The sequence below is a fragment of the Fusarium oxysporum genome, chromosome 1, assembly GCF_000149955.1.
Source record: "Fusarium oxysporum f. sp. lycopersici 4287 chromosome 1, whole genome shotgun sequence".
Lineage (NCBI taxonomy): Eukaryota > Fungi > Ascomycota > Sordariomycetes > Hypocreales > Nectriaceae > Fusarium > Fusarium oxysporum.
Genome location: NC_030986.1, coordinates 3,063,878 through 3,085,980, shown reverse-complemented (window position 1 = coordinate 3,085,980; position 22,103 = coordinate 3,063,878). Strand labels below are relative to the sequence as shown.

The window sequence follows — 22,103 nt, the reverse complement described above, 5'->3', positions numbered from 1 at the left end:
GGCCGAGTATTTAAAACTACACGTGACACACGATTAACGTGATGGTTCCATCGTACAACGTGAATAAGACGACAACATAGACTACTGTGTTAACATGTAATAGACATGACATAACTAACCTCCTTAAGTGCGCTCTCCATCCACCGGCCCCGACGGAAAGCATTCAGCGGAATATCATCTTAATAACGATAAAGTCGAGAATGAACTGGTCTAGTGCTCCAGGAGTGTGCCTACCCGTGACCACTACATGGGATGACCGGCACCCATGACATTTCTCAGCCGCTAAACCGGAATTGGTCTCCTCAACCTCAGCTCTTTCATCTTCACGCAAGAACAAGACTGGATTGCATCTTCGTGAAACTCAGGACTATAACCGCCCACTAACTTACCTACGTCTCGCTATACACAAAGCTTAGAGACTCACACACAATTATCTGCGGGATTGTTGCTCACACGCTCTCAGGAGGCAATACGCTTACCATGTTCCAGGTTGGTAGCCGAATTTGAGGTTTATATAGTATTGGATGGATGCTGAGAATGTTTCTTGAACGCAGCCTCACCCCGGTGATCAATTCCACCTCCGCCTTCACAGAGCACGTTCAGTTGTATTGACGACACAAGAGTAAGTTCAGTACCACTGAGACAGGATTCACCCTAGACAACAATCCACATTCGATGTCGTATGAAGACCAAGACATGTTATTGTCCGCAGTCTGGAAGACACGAGATGAAAACGATGCACCTTACTGACATGTACAGGCTCGTTGAGGTCAGAGCAGCTCAGCGTACCTTCGAAGGTGCCTATGTCCGCACAGCTCTCGGCCAGTTCTCATTCGCCCTTATTATCCTCAAAGTATTCACCGAAGAGTTCTATGCCATCGGCGCCCTTTTTGCTGTGTATGGGGTTGCAGTAATGCTCGTAGCCATATACCGCCGATATGAAGGCCAGAACCAGTTCTTTACTTCTGAATCCGCGGACGGGTCACTGAAGCGGAAGTTCAGGACGAGCGGGAATAGTGTATTGTTGCTGACCATACTGAGCTTGAGTGCGTATATAACTTTGATGGTTTTGACGTGGCGTCTAGTTTCATAAAGTCACTTTTTGCACTGTCGTGTCAGGAAACGCCAGTTCTCATGCAACACAGCACCTGGATATCTTAAGATATCATCGGATCTCTACAGGATAGTAATACCTTGCACATTTGAAGCAGATAATATTCTCCCCTTCTGTGCTGCTTGCGACTCATTCCTCTCCATTGTGCCTAGGTCCTTACTTTTCAAAGGGAAGATAAAGAGAGATTAGCTCTGAACGATCCTGAGAATATATAATAACAGACCATCACCCCAACTGTTGCTGTAGATATAATAACTGGAAACATTCGAAATTTGTTACTACTGAGCATGGCTCTTATCAAGACACATTTAGTAGATCTCAAGTGCAGGCATCAAGTTTATGTAAATCTTATTAATATCCCAGAGATAGAACAAGGCGACATACTAAAAAGAACACTTTATCTTACACACACTCTTAGTTAGAATGAATATTTGCCTTTATCCCACAAATACTCTCAATAACTATGCTAATAACCACCTGATTTTTCTATAGGGAATGGTCGTTCATATATCACAAAGTTTGACTTTACTACAAACTCATAAATAATTCAACCCTTCCAGGAAATTTCTGATCACCTAACTATCCAGTACTTGAAGCTAAGTAAAATAATGAGTTGGCTCATCATTCATGGGCTTATATGTACTTGCTTCAACAATTTACATCTCAACTGTTGAGCTCCTGGAGATCCTTGGGGGGGGGGGGACTCCTCCCACCTGCATGAAAAAAAACCCCGAATAATCCTATAACACTAAAACACCATATATCAATGTCAAATTCCCGAGATAAATTATGGAGGAGTGTCTGGTAGTATGGTAGACGAAATCTGCACGACAGGTTGCCCGGCCTAGTATCTCTGCCTCAGCCAAAAGCTCATCCTCGATAACGTCAACCACCCGATAGTACACTCGGTCGCAAATTTCAAATGAAATCAAAATTGCTGCCCTTTGTATCCCCTGGCAGTGAAAAAGACACTGGAATGGCAGACCACGCCATGTGTTTGGTCGGTGTGACCCTAAGCTTCTCTTGGTTCATCTCAGCTCTTGCTCTCCTGGTTTTCTGGACAGATGATGACACCTCGTTAAGACCAAGGCCTTTTCTATTAGATGGGTTGTTCAATTATGTGCTCTCTGTCTCGTCTGGTTATCTTCCGGGCTAGATAAATGAGGATGGGAAAGATACCTAGAACGGATAGGGAGACTGCCACCGCCTATGAGCCACGAACAAGACATGAGGCTGTATCTTAGTTTTTGATACCTGAAACCTTCTTCTACTTACATATTAGCACAGGTATTTGGGGATCCTTGTCTAGTACTATTGAGATATCACGGAAGCTTGATACTAGGAAAAAAGAACAACTTCAAGAACCTGATGCCAAGATAGGGTGGATTGTTCACTGCTATGCATGGCAAAAATGACTCATACACTCAATGTGGTAGTTTCTCCATTGCCCCAGGATATACACAGATGTCGAGCTATATGTGGTTATCAGAACAAAGGCAAGACTTTTGATTCGACGTTTACAGAGACAGGCGGATTCAGAATCCAATCAATGCCGTGAAAGGATGGGAAAAAGACGAGTTTTCGTTTGATGAAAAAAGGATTAAAAGCCAGTCTTAGTCCACAAGGCTACCTCGGGGAAAGTCCAAATCCAAATATGAATTTTCAGTTCATGCCCACATCAGTCGGGTCAGAGCTATGCAGTAAAGTCACATGTTCAAACTTAATGAAACACATAGTCAGTTGTGATTTTTCACGTTCAGGATTGCTTTCTTCCCATCGATGTTGGTATAACACCACATTTGCTGCACCTTGGCCTTCTGAAGTAACTGCACAAGTGGGCTTAATCAATAACTGGATTTATGGCAAAGTGAGATTCAAAAGGCTGCAGACTGTTCGTCAGTTCACAGTAACACAGCAGAGTAACACCAAAATAGGATATATATATCATTATAAGTCTTACTCAGATCACTTGACGGACTGAGCAAGTCATCAACGCCGCCACCATGAACCGTTCTCGTCTTATTACAAGCCCAAGATATCTTCTGTGCTGTATACCATTATCGTTGGGTTTGATATGCATTCATGGTCGCGTTATTTATGACCTGTTGACCAGAGTTCCCCTGAAGTTGCCGGTCTTGCCCCCTCCTTTCGTGAGACCAATCATCACCGTAGGTCTCTTGATTCTTCACATATGTGTATCCAGGATATGCCTGCGTTTGGTTCCATGCTGCGTAGTTGGTCGCAGGCACCGCGTTTGGTGGGAACGGAACCGCTGTGTTCATGCTGGAGCCATCGAACCCAGGGACCATACCGCTCATAGAAGTCGTATAGGCATCGGACAAAGCGGATGGCCTTCGCTCGAATTGTCGACCTGGGGCCATCAAAGAGTACTGAGAAGGATGGCCGCTGGACAGAGGCTCTCCTCCGTACGACATGGACCGTGTTGGTGGTGCAAACTGACCCCAAGCTATGTCCATGTCACCCTGGGGTACTGGCTCCGAGTTCACAGGGGGCCAGCCAGATGGGGAGTGGTTCACTGAGGTAAATGGAGAAAATTGCGCACTCATTGGAGATCCTGTGGCATATGTATGCCATGGAGTACTCAAATTCGAGGACGAAGTTGGGCTGTGCTCGGGTGCTGTAATTATCCAGCTGGTAGGATGTTGGTTTCCCGCTTCCGGAGGGGTCATACTTGTAGGTGAAGTCCCTGAAGCTGCAACTCTTAATTAGTTTAAAATGATAAAAGGTTGATGATCATAGATGAACCTTTTGTTTGAGGTGGAAACCCTTTGACTCCTTCAGCTTTTGTAATTTTGGGAACTGTAATTGGTCCAGGTCTTTTTGAAGATGGCACAAACGGTGGCTTTGTCTTCTTCGGCTGCTCAACTGGATTGCTGATCGGAGTTGCTGGAGACGATGTTGCCGAGCTCCCTTTTGGACCTGTAGAAGATTTCGATGTTTGCTTGCTTCGTGAATCGTCAATCGATGCTTGGTCTACAGGGAAGAAACTGCAATCTTTCTTCAAACGAATGCAGTTGATACAGCGTCCTTGGGTATCATTAGGCGACGTGATGCATCTGATCTTTCGGCGCCGGCAGTGACCTTGTGAAAACAAGTTAAGACGAGTACACTCATGTATTGGCAGACCTAGACCTACCACAAGCCACCGAAGTACGATGGTAACCCAGCTTGTTTCTTTTCTTCTCGCCCAAGTTCCCGTTTTGCTGTTGTTCTTCTGCCTCAGAAGCCAGTAAGGCAGCATTGTTCGGTGCTGAGTAGGACCCCTTCATATCCAGGCCATGATCTTGACCTAGTGACGGGGCATGAGGGTCGACCATCGTCATAGAACAGAGTTGTTGAGAAGGAAGCGTATAGGAAGGCATGAAGCCTTGGGGCGGTATACCCATCTCATTGTCGGCAGGGGAGAGTGGTGGATAGTGGTAAGACATAACGCCAATCATGGGAAGCTCGGATGATGTACTCTCCCACGAATTACCAGCTCCCAACGAATAAAGTTTCGAGCAGTCCTGCGACGTTATCGCGATGGCCATGGACACTGTGCAGTGCAGTGCAGTGGTTGTGATTGAAGTTGTCGGCAATGAGTTTAGCTGGGCACTCTTTGAGCATTCGAAAGCATGAGACGAATTTGCCTGCTTGAAAAGAATGAACAATCGGATCGAGTTGAGTCGAGAGCTTGTGCAAGCTGTAACTGGAGCTAGAAATTTTGCAGAGGTGGTATGTCGGGGACGACACACTTGGATAGAAGTACCGATACCTTACAGTATCGGTACACAAGACGAAGCAGTATAATAGAGAACGTCCTTGGAGACGTTACTGAAGAACCTGGGTCGCAATGGTGATACCGTTTTTGATGGGAACGAAGTATACTTTGACCAGCAGGGCTTTCTGAATCTGTCACAAAGAGAAAGCAACGAAGAAGATGCTCCCAGCGCGGCAGCAGGTAAAGGTACGTTGTGAGGGAAGATCAAGCTCAAAGATGGTAACAATAATAGGATCAGGTTTCTGACCAGATCAAAATGTGGTCCCTGGCATGTATTTGACCTCTGGTCCCGAAGACGATCGACTTCTAGGGTCAACGCAGACAAGGGTCTTTGCTCTTAAAGATAATGTATCTAGCGGCAACTAAACCATGGACCAGGAAAGGGGGGGTCTGGGGGGGTGAGGGATTCAGATCGAGTCGGAGGCTAAACCGACCAAGGTGGTCTAGTATGCAGTCTCTTGTGGATTTAGCACTGATGAGTACCGACGACTAAAATGGTGGATAATAAAAAGGGTGGTGACAACGAAGTAGTTGGAGCGCCACCGTGATGATATATTGGCCCAGAGCAAGCTGGGTGCAACATGGGCTACCTAAGCGGTTATCGACAGGTCAGAGGTCGATGATGTTCAATACCTTCCCTAGTATATTTCACTGCCTGGATGTCTTTTCTTTTCTCGACTTGCCCCGGCGGTGGTGGGCTAGCACTACCGCTGAAGTAACAGCACGTAAGTTTGTTGATGACAAGCGGCCAAGACATTCCTGGCCCAGGGCCGCGGAAGATGGGCCTGCCAGCATAAGTGCCAACTGGGATGCAAGATCAAAAGTAAGCCTGAAGATCCTTGGAGGCAACAAGGGTGATATGGACAATATCACACAGTTGATTTCCCAAGTGATTTTTCAACAAGCGCGGTGGTTCAGTAGTGTCAATTTAAGTGTCTCGATGCTTCCCAACACAAGAGCGGCTAAATCATAACGCGGGGCCTCACAACCAGAATCAGAAAGAAATGTGAGCTCATCAAGGGTTATCAACTATCGAGAGGTGCTCCCCGACCTAAGATCCTATGAAGTTTAGGTCGTACGCTGGGCCATAGAGTATAGTGGCTCCAACCTCCACTGAGCTGCGTTCGGTGATGGCGGCTTGCGGAGGAACCTAGCCAACAGCACAACAAGCACTCTTGCTTGTGAGGCTTACAGTACGAGGCCGTCACCCCTGTCAGGATATGAATGCCGGGACCGGGGCACCAGGGCAAGAAAGCCGGGGCCCCGATGCCATAGACTTGATGGCCCATGAGTTGCGGTGCATGAGCATGGGGCATTGATGTTGACGTGAGCGATAACCATTCTCCTGCATCAGTCCCAGTAGACATAAAGAGCTGGCTTGATTAGTGTGAACCATTGACAGTGCGGCATCGTAAGTACCAAACTCTGATCCAGTAGGCTCTATAAGGATGATAGAAGCATATCTGGTCAGCCAATAATTTACAGATAAGGGGCAATATGACAATTTGAAGCAAAGCTTCCAGGGCAACCATAGACATCCTATTTTTTTACCCTTGGAAATAATTAGAGCTGCCACCTGTGAGTTGTCGATGGTTCCTGAAGTACCATTAATCATAGTCGTACCCGAGAAGTCAAATTGGCGCGTTACAAATACAGTACGTGCGTCTCAGCTCGTTGATGTTACCCCTTCTCTCCACTGATTGATATGTGCATGTACTGATATCTATTTGCTCATTGACGTCCAGGGCGGGTCGGCCACATTTGGCGAAGAAGAAAAAAAAAAGCAAAGATTAAGTCGCCTACAAAAGGCCAACGGGTTTTGTCGGTATATATCCTGGCCCAATTGAGGAACAAATGGCCCTGAGAATCGGACAAGGCGCGGATCATCAGTCAGATTTTCATATTCCTGTTCGATTTTGGGAATCTCAAAGGCGGGGCTCGACTGGGTGTGTCCTAGGGGCCTTGACGCTCCAACTGCAAAGTCCAAAAAATTATAACACAAACCCATTAACATCCCAGCTGAACCTGGCATCGACCAATTTGTGGGTAAGCAAAGTTGTTGATCAGTCCGCAAGGTAGTCCCAATGCGGCAAAGGGGTCGGAAAACAAGGTTCAGCCAGAACGCAAAACCACTCAGTGTGCGTTATGTGAGCCAGGTCAGTTCTCAACTCGGGTATAATACCCTCCTTATTCAGAGAAGTTGATGTCGTATGTCTGTGCGCTTCCCTCTGTGCTCTGACAGCTCTGCAGATTCGCACACACGCGAGATTATCACAAGAAACCTCGCTTGGCAAATGTCTATCGCCGTAAGCGCTGCAGGTATCGATTTGCCGATCTCTTGACGTTCAAATTTTTGTGGATGTCGCCAGGTGAGCACGATGACTGTACTGGTACTCTGGCATCAGACCCAGCAGCTCCAAAATCCCGGCACATATAAGGATTTCAGCGACCGAGTTTCAATGAGCAAGAGCCTGTCGCAAATTGATTGCAAAGCCCCTGTACCCAGCAGTGCCCCCTCCTTCAAGTTGGCAACGAGGTCTGAGAACACCACAGACCAATACGAGCCTGACCCTTCACACAACATCAACCTGAGAATGCGTCTGCAACTAAAGACATGCAGCGGTGTTAAAAGACGCCACCTAGCTGATGTTTTGGTAGGTTCCATGCCAATGGTGTCTTGGTGCGAGATGACCACTCCTTTTCAGCAGTGCTGGAAGGAAGGGAGTTGACTGGGCGCAAGCTTACGCAGACACGGGCCAAAAGGATATTGGTGAGCACGTCTGCTTCCAGATAAATAGAAGAAGTGATGCCGTGTCCGGGGCATCATGAATTCGGGATGGCTAAAGAGTTCAAGATCTTCCCGACAGAGGCTTCACGTCGATCTGAGGATACTCCCGGCGCTAAATGGACGGGCGTCGGGGCGAAGTCTGCGGAAATATTAGTGCCAATAGACACGAAGCTAAGAAACACCAGAGAGCAATGGCTTGAGGGGAGATGAGCGACGTTGACTTGGGATTGGGTGTTTCCAAGAAGCTGCGACTTGAGGACCAAAAATCTAAGACCTAGCTAAGGCTTCTCCTACAGCGGAGAAGACCTGCCTAACCTGCCTCCATCTCCTGTGAGACTGTGAGAGCCAAACCCAGCTTGGCATGGGAGGGAGCTGCCCACCCACTGATTGACGGGAATCGAGCATCCCGCACGTGCACGTTCCTTGACGTGCACTGAACTTCCTATCTGGGGTTGCCTTGGGTGCACAGATCCCTTTGAGAGCCCATCTTACCTGTGCTACACCTTAGTCTCCCCACTTCAGCTGCTTTTTTTCTCCACCAACCTTGTCAAGTGCCGGCTCGCCAATAGCAGATCAGATCTACGCAATATCTCCTTGACATTAGCACATTCTTTTGCGCGGCCCGTACAGGTACACGGCCTCCGGGTCATGTGCCGCGACAAGCCTCTTGAAGTGTGTTTGGTAAGAATGGAAGTTTTAGTCCGTCGACATGGTCCTATTACCTGATTGGCTGACGGACAGACCTGACGAAAAAGCTGAGGCAGGTAATATGTCAGAGATGGCCTCTGCCTCTACCGTATAAACTGATTAAATTGAGTAGTGCCTGTGGGTCTGAGCTACTGCGTTCATTTGACCAATGGTGCTTTTTAGCAAAACGTCAGATCTTTATGCATCAGTCAGCAAATCGGCTGATTGAAAAGGCCTAGCGCGGACCCATAGGCACTACTCAATTTATTCAGTTTGTACGGTATCTTTGCAACTGAGACACCTTCTCCAGAAGCCCAATGCTCTGAGTATTTGGCGCTGGATAGCAAAGTCTTCTTATTGAGCAATTTACGTGAAGCGGCCATCAGCTGGATCATCGTAGCTCCTATACACTGACCATTCAGATAACGAGGGGTTATGTACGTCTCAGGTCCGAGTACCCCTATTGGCCCATCGCCAATAATGGCCTTACATTAGACATCTTACAACATGTTGGCAATGCCGAACTTTGCAAAGCAAAACCGCCCCTCATAATCACATCACTTACGCTACACCCATGCCATTGAATAGACAGGCTGGACAGGAAAAACAACCCCAAATTCATCAGGGTCTGACTGTATGTCGATCTGGTGGGGGAGGCTTCTGTCCCTGGATCCTCGCAGATGGCCAACCTACCAACTTCCAGGAATTCAATTTGAAATGTGGCTTGAGCCCGCGCGCTGAGATCCAGCGTCTTGGGAGGGTGAGAATTATTCTAACCAAGGAGAACTCCAAGGGAAAACCGTCCATCGACCAAGCGTGTCACATTTCAACTGTGGTTTCATTTCCAAATATCTGAATGAGTTGTCATTCAACACTCCACACAGACACCCAGCGTGGAAAGAAATTCGTTATCAGAATGAGACTAGGTTGCGAGTCCCTGTATCATAACACAAGCCCTTGCAGCAACTGACTGACATGGTTATTGGCCAACAATTTTCCGTGCCCCATGCCAACCGCAAGTGTTACACAATGCCCAATTCTAGGGATAGATGTCAGGACCTTCTCAGACATTATCCAGATGCGAAAACATAGCGATGATTGCAGCGGCTCTGAACTAATTCGTCGCGGGCTCTCAAGGCTCTCAATAGTTACGCCGCTAACTTGAAGGTTATCCATATTGTCGGGGCATACTCATTCACTTTCAAAAGCCACCCCCACCATTTGAATCCGTCAAGTTGGTGAGAGTTCGGGGAAATATCAACTGAAGCATTCTGTCTCTCGGATCCCCCGAAAGATCTTATTTGACGATCACTAGATCTTTACGCCAGGCTGTTGGAGGCGGCGCCACCGTGAGATGGCTCTCTCAAGTCTCAGATCTTGCCCTTGGAACTATTACAAAAATATCCGAGAGACACTTTGTCCCATCATGGTCTGTGAGGAGAAGACCTGTGACCTGAAATCCATGCAGTCGGAGATCCCAGCCTTCTGAATTGTATCTCCCACATATACAGGCCACTGAGGTCATGTCGTTCGTGTCCTTGTCAAGGATTTGCATGTTGAAGTCTTTCGAAAAGAAAAAGAAATGGGGCCAGGAGTCGTCGCCCTGGGATTGCACAGTTTACGAGTTCATGCCAGTAGCGGTTCTTATTCACAGCCATTCCACTACTACGCGGATACCATGACATTACTCAAATCGCCCAGGCCTGTCTACCTTTTACGAGTGATTCAAGCAGCTTGACAAGCATCAAGAAAATGCTCTAAAGGGAGCGACTCTTTAGTTTGTGGGTAATTCACACCATAATTTCTTGCACCACCCCTCTTCTGATGTCTATTTGTACGTCTCTGCCAGTGTACAGATCAAGGCAGCGCACTAAAAAGTTGTAAAGGTCATAGATTCTATTATTCTATTTTCTACGTGAACGTCCTGGGTTATGCAGCCAACAGCTGCTCAAGAGTTGTGAGTATCTGTGTGATCCCGGCCACATCGGTGAGGTTGCGATATCCGAGGACAGATACACTCGCGCTGCAACCAATGAGAGTTAAGGTCATGTCGATCACAAATGCGAATGACAATTGCGTGACGTGCTTTCTTTGACCTTAATATTTGTCACTGGTTTTCTAGCTTTCTTTCTGTCTCCTCCTGTGCCACTTTGCTGCTTTATTTAGCTTGTTCTCCATTCCTCTCTGCAGTCAACAGATGCTGGAGGGCAATTTTCATATTGAGTTCTCGTTTGCCAGCACCACAATATCGGACCAGGATGCAGGAACATGGAATCTTAGAGCCGCTAGCTGAGCGCCAGCGAAGTCGCTTGAGCAAGATTAGGCACTCGAACGGTGAACGGTGGGCTGCTAAACCTGTTCAGGTTGATTCGGCGTCGAACAAGGTTCCTGTTTCTTTTGCCGACAGGGGTTCGGGCAGGCGATGTTTCTTGCTCGGCCGAGTGTCTCGTGAAGCAGAAGGGGTTCAGAAAATTCCGAGGCATTTGTGTTGGTGGTGATCCAAATTGTCTATATATCGGCTACAGGGTAGACGAATTGTTCAACGTGAATACTTGTTCTTGGCTGCCAATAAACTGCCCTTGATTCTTCCCTAGGTCAAAAAGAAAGGGGCGGGCAAATAGCCGTGGAAAGTACCTGCAGTTATACTATATTGACATCGTGATAGGATTTTCCACTTTCCCTCCCCTCCCCACGAGGGTCAAGCAGCCGTCGCCCCTCAGGCTGTCGAAGAAGTGAGCTACTGCATGTGTGGGTGTCAGACAGACCTTTCAACATCTAAAGAATGAAACTATGATGCTATAGTCAAGATGCGTTGAGCCTAAGATCTAGGCGACGCGCCGAGCCAGAACTTTGTGGCCCTATCAGAGAACAGTGTGGCCAGAAGCTTAACCTTTTGACGAGATAGCCATGTCAATTCACAGTGGCTTGATCGGACATGGAGATGTGGGAATATTGATGCTTGGGCTTTGATGACACCTCGATCAGTTGTTATCGAATTAAACGACATACTAGGAATAGCCGAGGTTGCATATAAAATGTAGTCAACTTGTTGTTCGAGACTCAACTAAGTACTGACCGGTCGAAATGGCTTTCCTTAGTAAAAGACGTGTCTGCGTTCACAAAGAAGCCGTTCTCAGGTAAGTAAAGGAACAGTATTGTTACAAGACAACCTACCAACTTAATGACGAGGTTTTATTAGGAAAATAAAACAATGGATAGAAACCACATGAAGAAAATATCCGCACTGTAGATTTGCTATCGATTTCCGTATAGATACAGTGTGCACTTGAAACACACACACTATGCCCCAGTGTTTGCAAAGGCAAATTGATTTGGATTGTGCTGGTTGGCTGACGTGGGTATCGCCCGACCATCATCACCAGTTGCTAAAGACATCAGAGGACACTACTGCGGCTCCCATACTGTGCTAATCGAAAGCGACGTCGCTCGTAGAAAGCTAGAGGCTACCACGAGTGTCAGCACCAGGAGCGCCTTGTGCCGTTCGCTTCTGTTTTGGCATATTGGCAGTGCGAATGGAACCTACGCCATCTACACACCGTATCTATCATGAGCGACCTGCAACGAGCATGGGCCAAGGCCAAGTACAGCATATCTAACGATACATTTGACGAGGTTGACGAGGAGCACGAGAATGATGTACTCCCTGAGTTGCCGGAGCCTGTCGACGATGACTCTTCCTCAGCCTCGTCCGCCTCGTCCGTCTCCTCGACAGGAACCATCATACCATCGCCCAACCAGAAGCTGTTCGCTCGACCTCAAGGGTACTTTCCAATCAGCACTTTGCTCAAGTGAAACATGGCGGGACTGACAGGCTACAGAGTCGCCCGCGGCAGGACCCTGGAGCAGATCCCCTGGACAACCTATTTTGAGCGCGAATTGTCTCTGAAGTCAGAGCAGGAACCGGAAGTAGTCTATCATGCCTACCTCACTTCACCGGTTGGGAAAGGACCACTGTTTGTGATGCACCATGGTGCAGGATCATCAGGGTTGTCGTTCGCCGTTGTTGCTTCCGAAATAAAGAAGCGGTTGTCAACAGCAGGTATCCTGGCCATTGACTGTAGAGGTCACGGGTCCACAAATGCACCAGGCGACAAGGCACTGGACATGAGACTGGACACTCTATCTTCGGATCTGTTCAGTATGGTGCAGCTCACAAGGAATGAGATGGCCTGGTCAGAGATGCCCCCGATAGTGCTCGTGGGACACTCCTTGGGCGGAGCAGTTGTTACTGACCTGGCCAAGTCCGGTAGGCTAGGAACGTCAGTTTTAGGGTATGCTGTGTTGGATGTTGTGGAAGGCTCCGCTATTGATGCTCTACAAAGCATGCACACCTACTTGTCTACGAGACCACTGGGCTTTGCAACTCTGCAAGCAGGTATCGAATGGCACATTCGATCTCGGACGATACGAAACTCCATTTCTGCTCGGACATCTGTTCCTGCGCTACTCGTCTTTAACGAGAACGACGACCCGACAAGGCCGTGGCGATGGCGGACCAACTTGGGCGCAACACAGCCTTACTGGGAAGGTTGGTTTATAGGGTTGAGCAAGAAGTTCTTGGGAGCGAAGGGAGGAAAACTCCTACTGCTCGCTGGTACTGACAGACTGGACACCGAGTTGACCATCGGTCAAATGCAGGGTTAGTTAACTGTTGGACTAATGCCGCTTTCTGAACATTGTGTACTGATTGACCGATTAGGGAAATATGCCTTGCAAGTGTTCCCTGAGGCCGGTCACTTCATCCACGAAGATTTGCCGGAGAAGACAGCCGTTTCGCTGGTCGACTTTTTTCGCAGAAACGACAGGAGTGCTCTCGTACTTCCTCCCAAGGTTTCGGATCTTCTCAAACAGGGCAAAAGAGTATGAGAAAGACTAAATTGACAAGGTCTAACGTGTTACTCATGACGTTGGCTTCATCAAACCTTGTTTGATGCCGACCCAACGAGCGGTGGCCCAAGAGCCGGGTTATACTTTCAAGATCACATTGAAAGTGGGTAGGTGAACATGACAGTCATGCAAGGTGCAAATATGCAACCTGCCACTCCAGGTTCCTTCCGAGCATCTTACAGCTCGTAGGAGAGGATATGATAGTAGTTCTGATGGCTGTGGCTAGCAAAGGAACTATTGGCGGAGGCGTCTATTGAGCAGAGATAGACTTCCTATGAATAACCGGGCTGGACCCCAAAGATAGAAGAATGAATTGAGACGCTAAAGGATCAATAGTGATTGCCAACCATTCCCAGAAGATCGAGACGTTCTTATGTTCCAGAACCTTCATATTCCTTAGGTACCTGATGATGAATTTCCCCTTTCGGTGTACTTGCACCAAGGTTGGTACGCTCTAAAAGCGCCTGGACGATCAGGAAGAGACTAAGTTCTATTGATATGAAGTGGCTTGTATAGAGACACATTTTCTGAAACCAAGCTACCTTGCTACCCTTGTTGATCACATCTCCCATGTTGTGTATGTAACATACAGTACAGCAAGAACGATACATCCTGTTCAAGTTTGAATTTAATTGAAATTATTGCAGATGTTTTGGTATTGATTGATCATCGTCCCCACGGGGCCGTTTCACCCGATTATAAGGCGGTTCTATAGCTATACGTACCGGTCGCGGCGTCCAATCTGCCGAAATGGTCTAGACTAGAACACATGGAAATGCGGCGATTGGCTGGTGATCTGCATATCATTAGAGTTGGGGGAATTACGGATACGGTTCACACATTTTGCCGCTTCTGGGACCGTGAGCGTTTATTACGAAGGAAAATGCCCGCTAGCATGGTTACAACTAAGGTCAGGGTGCCCAAAAGTACATAATGGGCGTAGCTCCTGGGTAAGCTTGTTGCCGTTGGTGAGAGCTGGGTAAAACTGTCTTGTCTCACTTAAGGAGTCTTTTTTAAATCTACGACGCGCGTACGTGAAACCGGATAACTCTCTCTTCTTGACATTCATTCAGTTTCAATTTCAATTATCCTTTCATTATCTTTACTGTCGAGTATTCATCATGAAGCTCTCTGTATTCACATCCGTCCTCCTGGCTGGCCTTGTTGCCGCTCAACAGGAGAAGTTACCAAAATGCGCTGTACGTCGCAGAGCCTCCCTCATCGGCTGATTATTCCGACTTGATTCGTTACCGCTCGCAATTCGACGATGCTAATCTCTCCTGTCTATGTAGCAACCATGTGTTGACCAGTACACCACCGGTGGCGGCGTCGCGGGATGCGGACAGCTCGACGTCAAGTGCATCTGCAGCAACAAGAACTTCCTCTCTGGCATCGCATGTTGTCTCGAGGACAAGTGCGATGCCGCCGGTAGGGATACCGCCGTCAAGTACGCCAAGCAGATCTGCTCGACCGCCGGAGTGACCGACCTTCCCGACCAGGTTACATGCGACAAGAACGCCGCCTCGGGCAGCGCAACTGGTGCTACCACTCCCACTTCCAGTGCTGGTAGCAGCCAGACCTCGCCGGCGACTGGCAGCGCTGGTGGCGATAGCGGCAATGCTGCTGCGCGTGAGGGCGCCGCTGGTGTCTTGGGTGTTGTCATGGCTATGCTCTTTGCCCTGTAAGGGACAATAGTTATACTATGTACTTCGTTTCAAGTTGTTTCATCATCATCAAGAGGAGGGATATAATTGGGAATAAGTAAAGAAATTGGGATTTTCTGTTCTATGCATGCAAATTTATGGAGTTTGAAGCCATACACTGCTATGTGGTCGCCACAAGACTACTATTGTTGGTGATGGTTTATAAATTTATATCAATTGAAATTCGGTCTTGCTTAAGACACATTCCATACTGCCCATGCTTGACCCGAAACATCCTTCTATCCTGGTTCCATGTTAGGCGTAACATCTTCGTCGTTCCATGAGTCAACACAAAGCGCTTACACCAGCACCACAATTGGAGATCAATTGCATACTGGTTGTTTGATGCACCTCTTAACAGCGAACAGACCAACAGCTCTACATAAAACCCATGACAGGCAACCAACATGCCAATCTGAACGGGTTCTGTTGACAACCTCCAATGACCTTTGAAGGCCCCTGGCCCCCCACAAGCCTCAAGGGCATCAACTTCCATTGGCATGACCCCACCAAAACCGTACGTCACTGGGCGAGATGGGTATTGGAAATAACCCCACCATCGACGAGTTCCAAAAGATAGACCAATTCTCTCTCCACCATCATACGTGACTCTTGAACGGTCCTCCTTTGATCGTGTATACTCCCAACAATGGCCCCCAAGACCATCATTGCTCCCTCCATTCTGTCAGCTGACTTTGCTCAGCTTGGCCATGACTGTGCCCGTACTATGGAGCAAGGCGCAGACTGGCTTCATGTCGATATCATGTAGGTCTCGAGTAGTAAAGCCAAGGGAACTATACTGACATCGTAGGGATGGCCACTTTGTTCCCAACATTACGTTCGGTCCTCCTGTCGTCGCATCCATCCGAGGACACGTCGATCAGCCCACAGAGGCCCATGGCCGGGGCACCTTTGATTGTCATATGATGATTGCAGAGGTAGGAATATCTTTCCGAATGCGAATACACAACGTCTAGCTTACACCGGGATGCCAGCCCAAGAAATGGGTCAAGGAGTTCAAGAAAGCTGGCTGCAACCTCTACTGCTTCCACTATGAGGCCGCCTTCTCCAGTGCCGCCGAGAGCCCAGAGCAACAGACCGACGAGAAGACTAACCCCAAGGCTCTTATCCGATATATTCACGATCAGGGATTGTTGGCTGGTATTGCTATTAAGCCTGACACTTCTGTCGATGTGTTGTGGGAGATTCTGGAGAACAGCGATGAGAAGGAGAGACCTGATGTAAGTCTCACTGGTGTATCCATAAAGAATGCCAAGTTGACATATAGCTACAGATGGTCCTCGTCATGACCGTATACCCTGGCTTTGGCGGCCAAAAGTTCATGGCATCAGAATTACCCAAGGTCCAGGCCCTCCGAGAAAAGTATCCCGAGCTCAACATCGAAGTCGACGGTGGCCTTGGACCCAAGACAATCGACGAGGCTGCCGACGCTGGTGCCAACGTTATTGTTGCAGGCAGTGCTGTCTTTGGGGCCAAGGACCCCTCCGAGGTTATCGCCCAGTTGCGACAGGCCGTTGACGCCCGAAGTGCAAAGTAAGTCTGAGATGTACTATGCATGTGGACATGGGTATAGACAGGAGTTTAGTGATGATATGACGAGAGATGAAAGAACATGTAAAAGTCGAGGGAGCTTCTAGAATAAATTCCCTTTATTGTTGAGTTTCTGACTTGCTTCAGTGCTTTTCTCCGCCCTTCTTTACTTTGACTGGCCATGATGGTGATTATGTGGAACTCCCAAGACCATTCAGAGACGTCAAGTATAGTTTGAGAGCGCCACAAGTTAAGAATCTGTTATCTTGCCACATGCCCCTCGAGTCTCCTCGCATACTCTGATTTTGTAGAAGGTATAATGGATGTCTCATGGGATTCTCGGGCAAGGTGATGCTGCAACCCACGGCGTATGAGGTGTTCAGACATTGATTAATACGACCCTTGCTAATGTCTTGGGTCGCGAAATAGTATCCCATGCTGAACATCCTCAGAAATTCTTACTCGATGAGGGCTGAACCGGCGTGTACATGCATAGCCCTGCATAACCTTTATGCATCATGCTGGCTCCAGCCAGTAATCAGATAAGGTCCACCATCGGCCCATCATCATGGCTGCTCTCCTTAGCGCCCATGGCTGGTTCATGAGGAAGAGCTGGTCAATAAACGGCAGGATTAACTACAATTGAAATATGAAAGATAATTTTAGATTCGACTGAAAGAAACTGAAATACTCAGACTACCTGAAGTATATACGATTGACATTAAATAAACTCTGTGGTCTGTTGCTCTAAATCTCGGCCCTGCAGTATCGAACGTACATAGCGGCTCATACGCTTCCTGGCATGGGTCGATTTTCGGAGCCAAAATTTTAAAGATTGGCGACGTCAGCCCATTCTTTGCGCTGCGACTTCGCACAACTTTCGCTACCTACCTTACGTCCTCAATTTATCTACAACAAAAGCCCTCCCACTTCGCACAGCTTCTGGAAATCAAACCAATTGCGCTGGCCATTATGAAGAGAAAAGCGGAAGCAGCTGTTGGAACCTCCAAGACCGACAAGAAAAAGTCCAAGCCTTGTAAGCACTGCCAATCGTTCTTTCGCGACCTTCCACTCACCAGACTTTTTCAGCCTTGAGCGCAGAGGAAGCTCAGAAGCGGTTTCGTGCTGGTCTTTTCGACAAGAAGGTCCTCAATTCGTATACGGATCAATATGCTCAGTCAGAACCTTACAAGCATGCCGTCATCAACGGCCTTGTTGACGATTCCCTTCTTCGATCGGTTCGCAGCGAGATCAAGGCCAACGTCGAGTTCACCCCCAAGGAGACCGATATCTACAAGATCCACCAGTCAGGCGACCTGGCCAACCTCGACGGTCTAGACGACGAGTCTCTAGCTAAGCTGCCTTCGCTGCTCAAGCTGCGCGATGCTATATACTCCGAAGCCTTCCGCAACTATGTCTCTCACATTACCAATTGCGGTCCGTTGAGCGGTCGCAAGACTGACATGGCTATCAACATCTATACTCCTGGCTGCTACCTCCTTTGCCATGACGACGTCATTGGTAGCCGGCGCGTTAGCTATATCCTCTACCTCGTTGACCCCGACACGCCCTGGAAGCCCGAATGGGGTGGCGCGCTCCGTCTGTTCCCCGTACAGGAGCTCAAGGACAAGGAGGGCGAGATCGCAAAGACACCGCTTCCTGACGTTACAAAGGTCATTCCACCTGCGTGGAACCAGCTGAGCTTCTTCGCTGTCCAGCCTGGAGAGAGTTTCCACGACGTCGAGGAGGTCTATCGCGCCGAAACCAAGGAGCAGCTAGAGAGGGACGGTGGTCGCATTCGCATGGCTATCAGTGGATGGTTCCATATTCCCCAGATTGGAGAGGAGGGCTACATCAAGGGAGAAGAGGAGAGAAACGCCAAGAACAGCGGCTTAATGCAACTTCAGGGCAATCCTGCTCAGTACGATATGCCTCAGCCTCGGGTTATGAAAGTTGACAAGGCCAGCCAGGAGGGCTTCGACGAAGCTGATCTTGAGTTTCTGCTCAAGTACATCTCGCCTGCATACCTGGTTCCTGATGCCTTGGAAGAGATCTCCGAAACCTTCAACGAGATGTTTGAAATCACTTTGCCAGATATTTTGGGCAAGAAGTTTGCCCAGCGCCTCAGGGACTACGTTGAGGCTGAGGAGAAGAAACCCGCACAAGAAGATACTGCTACGATAGAAAAGACGACTTCATGGCGTGTAGCCAAGCCTCCACACAAGGCGCGATATCTCTACCAACAACCCAGCGGACCTGATCAGCTTCGCACCTCACAGGAGGAATCTCCCATCACTGAACTTCTCGACATCTTTCTGCCCAGCCGCCAGTTCCGCCAATGGCTCCAGATGGCCACCAAAACCACCATCGAAAGTGCCGATCTCCTCGCGCGTCGTTTCCGCCGCGGTCTCGACTACACTCTCGCCACTGGCCACGAGGGCAAGGCGCGCGTAGAGATTAACCTCGGATTCACACCTACATCTGGCTGGGGCGATGATGAGGAAGAGGACCCCGAGGAAGAAGCTGAAAATCAGAACGGCGAGGATGTAAAGAGTAAAGGCAAAGGCAAAGCCAAGGCTGTCGAGAAACAGAAGAAGGTGGAGGAGGAAACACCTGAAGTCGGCGGCCAAGAAATCTTCATGTCTGGTGATGATGATGCCGATGAAGATGCAGCTGTATATAAGACAGGCGATGACGACGACAACATTCTCTTCTTCCAAGCTGCGTCATGGAATAAGATGACTATTGTTATGCGCGATAGCGGCGCTCTTAAGTTCGTCAAATACGTCAGCAAGAGCGCCAAGGGTGACCGATGGGATATCTCTGGTGCCTTTGAGATCGAGGAGGAGGACGATGATGAAGACGCTGGCGAAGGAGCTGCGCCAGATGATGATGACGAGGAGGAGGAGGAGTTCCAAGGCTTTTCACCTGATGCAGCTGAGAGTGACTCTGAATAAGAGCGATATGAGAATAGAGATTGATACTTGCATTTTATTGCAACAATAGATACCAGGACAAAAAAGCATGGCAATGATTGAAAGTCTGTTTGATAATGAATTTTTTTTTTTTTTTTAAATAGCCTTATTGATGCAAATTGACACGCTTTCGCGTGATAGTCTGTATGAAACTCCATCGTGGTATCATTATAACCAACTCCCTATGTACCGCTGTGATTCCGTTATATGTGCATGATAAATATTGAATGTCCCAAAAACCTGATCCATACTTGCCTTTACTCTTTCACTCCTCACGACCCGAGTGCGGGTTCGGATTTGTGGTTGAAAAGGCTAGCCACTTCTGCCTGCAATAGCTCCGTAACTCCCTGCGCTTCTTGAGTTCTTCCAGATTGGGTCAAGTGGTTGACTGTGTCGTGGCCTAAGAAGGCGAGCCATGATACGGTGCTTAGCTTATCTGGCTTCGACTTCTTGGGCTCAACAGTATTAACTAGCTTTCGTAGTCTTTGCTTGTCTTTGAAGAAGTTCAGAGCAGGAAGGTGATCGGGATGTGTGGGGTGGTAAAGGTGCAAATGAGCACGTTCCAGAAGAAAAGGTTGTGGCAGACGATCGGCCGTGGCAATATGAGCATCAAAGAGTTCTTCAGATGGAGCTGGTCGACTGTAGGACTCGACGGTCGAGAGCCATGAAACTGACCTCCATGACGAGACTAGAAGATCCGATAGTAGCGGGCTGGTCCGGAAAAGTTGCTGTGCTTGCAACATGGTAGAGATGCCTGAATCAAGGTTGCCATATTGAGGCTGACACTTTGTCTTGACGAGTTCTCCGAGTAAGTTGGATGCTCTCCTGAGACGCTTTTCATTTGACAGGTCTCCTGAGGTGTTGTTGATTGTCCGCGCAAGCCATTCCCAAGCAATCTCCTCCATGCCTTCTGCCACCAGGAACGGAGACAACGCTCTGATAAAAGTATAATTGTCCATAAATCGTAGATCCTGCTCAGCACCACAAGCTCGTAGCCATCTTATGATACGCCCTGACATACCCGATGTAGCGAGACTCCCAAGGCCTGGCTCATTCGCTTGCAGTTGCTTTGCTTTGGCGACCATCACACCGATGGCGGCCTTGGGTGTCATCAATCCTCGAGCTACAGCATGGTCGAAAACCTCTATAGGATCACGCGTTGGTGCAACCAAAGAAGGGGATGCTAGGCTTGAAGGGAACGTCGATGTGACATCTTTGTTGTAGCTGAACAGCGGGTTCGACAGGATATCTTTCAAATGGCGGTTTGTAGCAGATAGTCGGGCAGGATCAACATCTACGGGTTTCGCGGCAGCCGGTGATAGACTATTGGGGCTCTCTCCATATTCGCGATCGAGCTGTTTTCGAAAGGAAGTCTTGAGACCGTCAAGAAGCTTTTGAGATTGCTGTTTCGACAAGGGTAGGGGTTCGTGATAGGATGCGAACAGATTCTTGAGTGACTGAACCGACTTTGTTGTGAACATGGCGGGCTAGAGAGAGTGAGTCTGGTAGGCGGTTGTATTACTGGCAAACCCTACCCTCGAGAACGCCAGAGGGATGTAGGGATGCAACGAGTCGTCGGGAAGGCAGTGTGAAGTGGGGTTGGTGTTGATGGGTTTCGGTCATGCGTTCTGAAGTTGAATCTAGCATGATGCCATCGTCGAACGAGTTACGCCACAAAGCGGGCCGCTGAGACGCATCATGTGATGCAAGGGGGCTTCCAGCCTTGGGTGGCTCAATCCTAAACATGGGGAAAGCCACCACTGCTCCTTTGGCTTTCAAGAGGCACCATAACAAACATCCCTGCTCATCTCTTACTCGTCATGCTATACCTTTCTCATAATACCTTTGCAGTACCGATCTCCGTTAATCTCTGGGTTTGAGTGGTCTTTTACAGAAAGCTACTGGTACTCTTTACCTCCGATAGAGGGCGAAATACATAATACGTAGTATGAACACAAAAACGTGAGTATGAATTGCGGATGGACATGCAAAGCAAGGAGTGGAGGGAGCTTGAGTGGACACAGCCTGACTACGCTAAGCGTGCTTGTGTTGCAGGAGCCCCTGGCCTGAAAATTGGTCTTTGTCTGGTGTATCGAGACTTCGATGATGATCTAGCTCATTCCTTTTGAGCGCTAGATGCGGCCATTGGAAAAGTACCGGTACATGATATTCGAAGGGTACCTGACAGGAGCCTCACAGCTTACGGGTGAGTGCTGACAGCCGAATATTCAGGTGCCGCATTCTCAAACCACCATTTGCAGTGTATTGAGGACATGGCGCTTGATTATCTGACTGGCGTGTAACCACCAATTGCGTCTCACTGAGACTCGGCACGCCTGAGAAAAGAGCGGTGATGGAAAACGCACCTCTAGGGACATGTATTGTCGTTATGCTTGATTTTCCGCATGAAGCATCTGATAGGCAAGTCCCTATCCCTGAAATGCGAATGTGACGTTCTTCTCCAACATTTCAAGCCCAAGTCCGATTATTTGCTACGTGCTCGTGTGGGCTTCTCGCAGGGGCCCGAACACGGCGAGCTCCAAACTCCAAGATCCTTGGCTGAACTTGGGGCTAAGCGACCAAGGGAAGGTCAAGG

The 22,103-nt window shown here is 48.4% G+C and overlaps 8 protein-coding genes across 11 annotated transcripts; 5 read left to right on the top strand and 3 right to left on the bottom strand.

Moving 5' to 3' along the window:
* The first annotated feature begins 11 nt into the window (after positions 1-11).
* FOXG_00466 (uncharacterized protein) lies at positions 12-1,434 on the top strand. 2 transcript variants are annotated; one of them, XM_018376828.1, is made up of 3 exons: positions 12-489; positions 555-622; positions 760-1,434. In XM_018376828.1, the coding sequence occupies exons 1-3, from the start codon at positions 481-483 to the stop codon at positions 1,091-1,093; spliced, it is 411 nt and encodes a 136-aa protein (XP_018232451.1). In that variant the 5' UTR covers positions 12-480; the 3' UTR covers positions 1,094-1,434. The 2 variants fall into 2 exon arrangements, with proteins under 2 accessions (XP_018232451.1, XP_018232450.1); XM_018376827.1 differs by having other exon boundaries at positions 555-1,434.
* A 1,496-nt stretch (positions 1,435-2,930) lies between these two features.
* FOXG_00465 (uncharacterized protein) lies at positions 2,931-5,229 on the bottom strand. Of its 2 annotated transcripts, XM_018376825.1 has the most exons (3): positions 4,272-5,229; positions 3,881-4,216; positions 2,931-3,827 (listed from the first exon to the last, which is right to left on the bottom strand). In XM_018376825.1, exons 1-3 carry the CDS (start codon positions 4,663-4,665, stop codon positions 3,172-3,174), a joined length of 1,386 nt encoding a protein of 461 aa, XP_018232448.1. In that variant the 5' UTR covers positions 4,666-5,229; the 3' UTR covers positions 2,931-3,171. The 2 variants fall into 2 exon arrangements, with proteins under 2 accessions (XP_018232448.1, XP_018232449.1); XM_018376826.1 differs by having other exon boundaries at positions 2,997-3,827; positions 3,881-5,221.
* A 717-nt stretch (positions 5,230-5,946) lies between these two features.
* FOXG_17881 (uncharacterized protein) lies at positions 5,947-7,992 on the bottom strand. The gene is made up of 2 exons (XM_018397884.1): positions 6,315-7,992; positions 5,947-6,268 (listed from the first exon to the last, which is right to left on the bottom strand). The coding sequence occupies exon 1, from the start codon at positions 6,925-6,927 to the stop codon at positions 6,619-6,621; it is 309 nt and encodes a 102-aa protein (XP_018232447.1). The 5' UTR covers positions 6,928-7,992; the 3' UTR covers positions 5,947-6,268; positions 6,315-6,618.
* FOXG_00464 (uncharacterized protein) lies at positions 7,100-8,175 on the top strand. Its single transcript, XM_018376824.1, has one exon. It carries the CDS (start codon positions 7,274-7,276, stop codon positions 7,622-7,624), a length of 351 nt encoding a protein of 116 aa, XP_018232446.1. The 5' UTR covers positions 7,100-7,273; the 3' UTR covers positions 7,625-8,175.
* Positions 8,176-11,453: 3,278 nt separating this feature from the next.
* On the top strand, positions 11,454-13,760 carry FOXG_00463 (protein phosphatase methylesterase 1). Of its 2 annotated transcripts, XM_018376822.1 has the most exons (4): positions 11,454-11,507; positions 11,570-12,152; positions 12,210-13,030; positions 13,091-13,760. In XM_018376822.1, exons 2-4 carry the CDS (start codon positions 11,938-11,940, stop codon positions 13,255-13,257), a joined length of 1,203 nt encoding a protein of 400 aa, XP_018232444.1. In that variant the 5' UTR covers positions 11,454-11,507; positions 11,570-11,937; the 3' UTR covers positions 13,258-13,760. The 2 variants fall into 2 exon arrangements, with proteins under 2 accessions (XP_018232444.1, XP_018232445.1); XM_018376823.1 differs by having other exon boundaries at positions 11,570-13,030.
* A 639-nt stretch (positions 13,761-14,399) lies between these two features.
* On the top strand, positions 14,400-14,963 carry FOXG_00461 (uncharacterized protein; the record flags this gene model as incomplete). Its single annotated transcript, XM_018376821.1, has 2 exons — positions 14,400-14,477; positions 14,571-14,963. 2 exons carry the CDS (start codon positions 14,400-14,402, stop codon positions 14,961-14,963), a joined length of 471 nt encoding a protein of 156 aa, XP_018232443.1.
* Positions 14,964-15,630: 667 nt separating this feature from the next.
* On the top strand, positions 15,631-19,489 carry FOXG_17880 (uncharacterized protein; the record flags this gene model as incomplete). Its single annotated transcript, XM_018397883.1, has 6 exons — positions 15,631-15,746; positions 15,793-15,919; positions 15,977-16,222; positions 16,276-16,535; positions 17,315-17,568; positions 17,622-19,489. 6 exons carry the CDS (start codon positions 15,631-15,633, stop codon positions 19,487-19,489), a joined length of 2,871 nt encoding a protein of 956 aa, XP_018232442.1.
* On the bottom strand, positions 17,322-21,164 carry FOXG_00459 (uncharacterized protein). The gene has a single exon (XM_018376820.1). It carries the CDS (start codon positions 20,986-20,988, stop codon positions 19,780-19,782), a length of 1,209 nt encoding a protein of 402 aa, XP_018232441.1. The 5' UTR covers positions 20,989-21,164; the 3' UTR covers positions 17,322-19,779.
* Positions 21,165-22,103: the final 939 nt, after the last annotated feature.

Excerpts from the sequence above, each read along its gene's own strand:
- FOXG_17881 (XM_018397884.1), bottom strand. The coding sequence starts at position 6,927 with ATGCCAGGTTCAGCTGGGATGTTAATGGGTTTGTGTTATAATTTTTTG.
- FOXG_00464 (XM_018376824.1), top strand. The coding sequence starts at position 7,274 with ATGACTGTACTGGTACTCTGGCATCAGACCCAGCAGCTCCAAAATCCC.
- FOXG_00463 (XM_018376822.1), top strand. The coding sequence starts at position 11,938 with ATGAGCGACCTGCAACGAGCATGGGCCAAGGCCAAGTACAGCATATCT. Across the intron at positions 12,153-12,209 it reads CTGTTCGCTCGACCTCAAGG|AGTCGCCCGCGGCAGGACCC; the intron begins GTACTTTCCAAT and ends GACAGGCTACAG. Across the intron at positions 13,031-13,090 it reads GACCATCGGTCAAATGCAGG|GGAAATATGCCTTGCAAGTG; the intron begins GTTAGTTAACTG and ends TTGACCGATTAG.
- FOXG_00466 (XM_018376828.1), top strand. Across the intron at positions 623-759 it reads GTTGTATTGACGACACAAGA|GCTCGTTGAGGTCAGAGCAG; the intron begins GTAAGTTCAGTA and ends TGACATGTACAG.
- FOXG_00465 (XM_018376825.1), bottom strand. The coding sequence starts at position 4,665 with ATGGCCATCGCGATAACGTCGCAGGACTGCTCGAAACTTTATTCGTTG. Across the intron at positions 4,217-4,271 it reads TCGTACTTCGGTGGCTTGTG|GTCACTGCCGGCGCCGAAAG; the intron begins GTAGGTCTAGGT and ends TGTTTTCACAAG. Across the intron at positions 3,828-3,880 it reads GTTTCCACCTCAAACAAAAG|CTTCAGGGACTTCACCTACA; the intron begins GTTCATCTATGA and ends TAAGAGTTGCAG.
- FOXG_00459 (XM_018376820.1), bottom strand. The coding sequence starts at position 20,988 with ATGTTCACAACAAAGTCGGTTCAGTCACTCAAGAATCTGTTCGCATCC.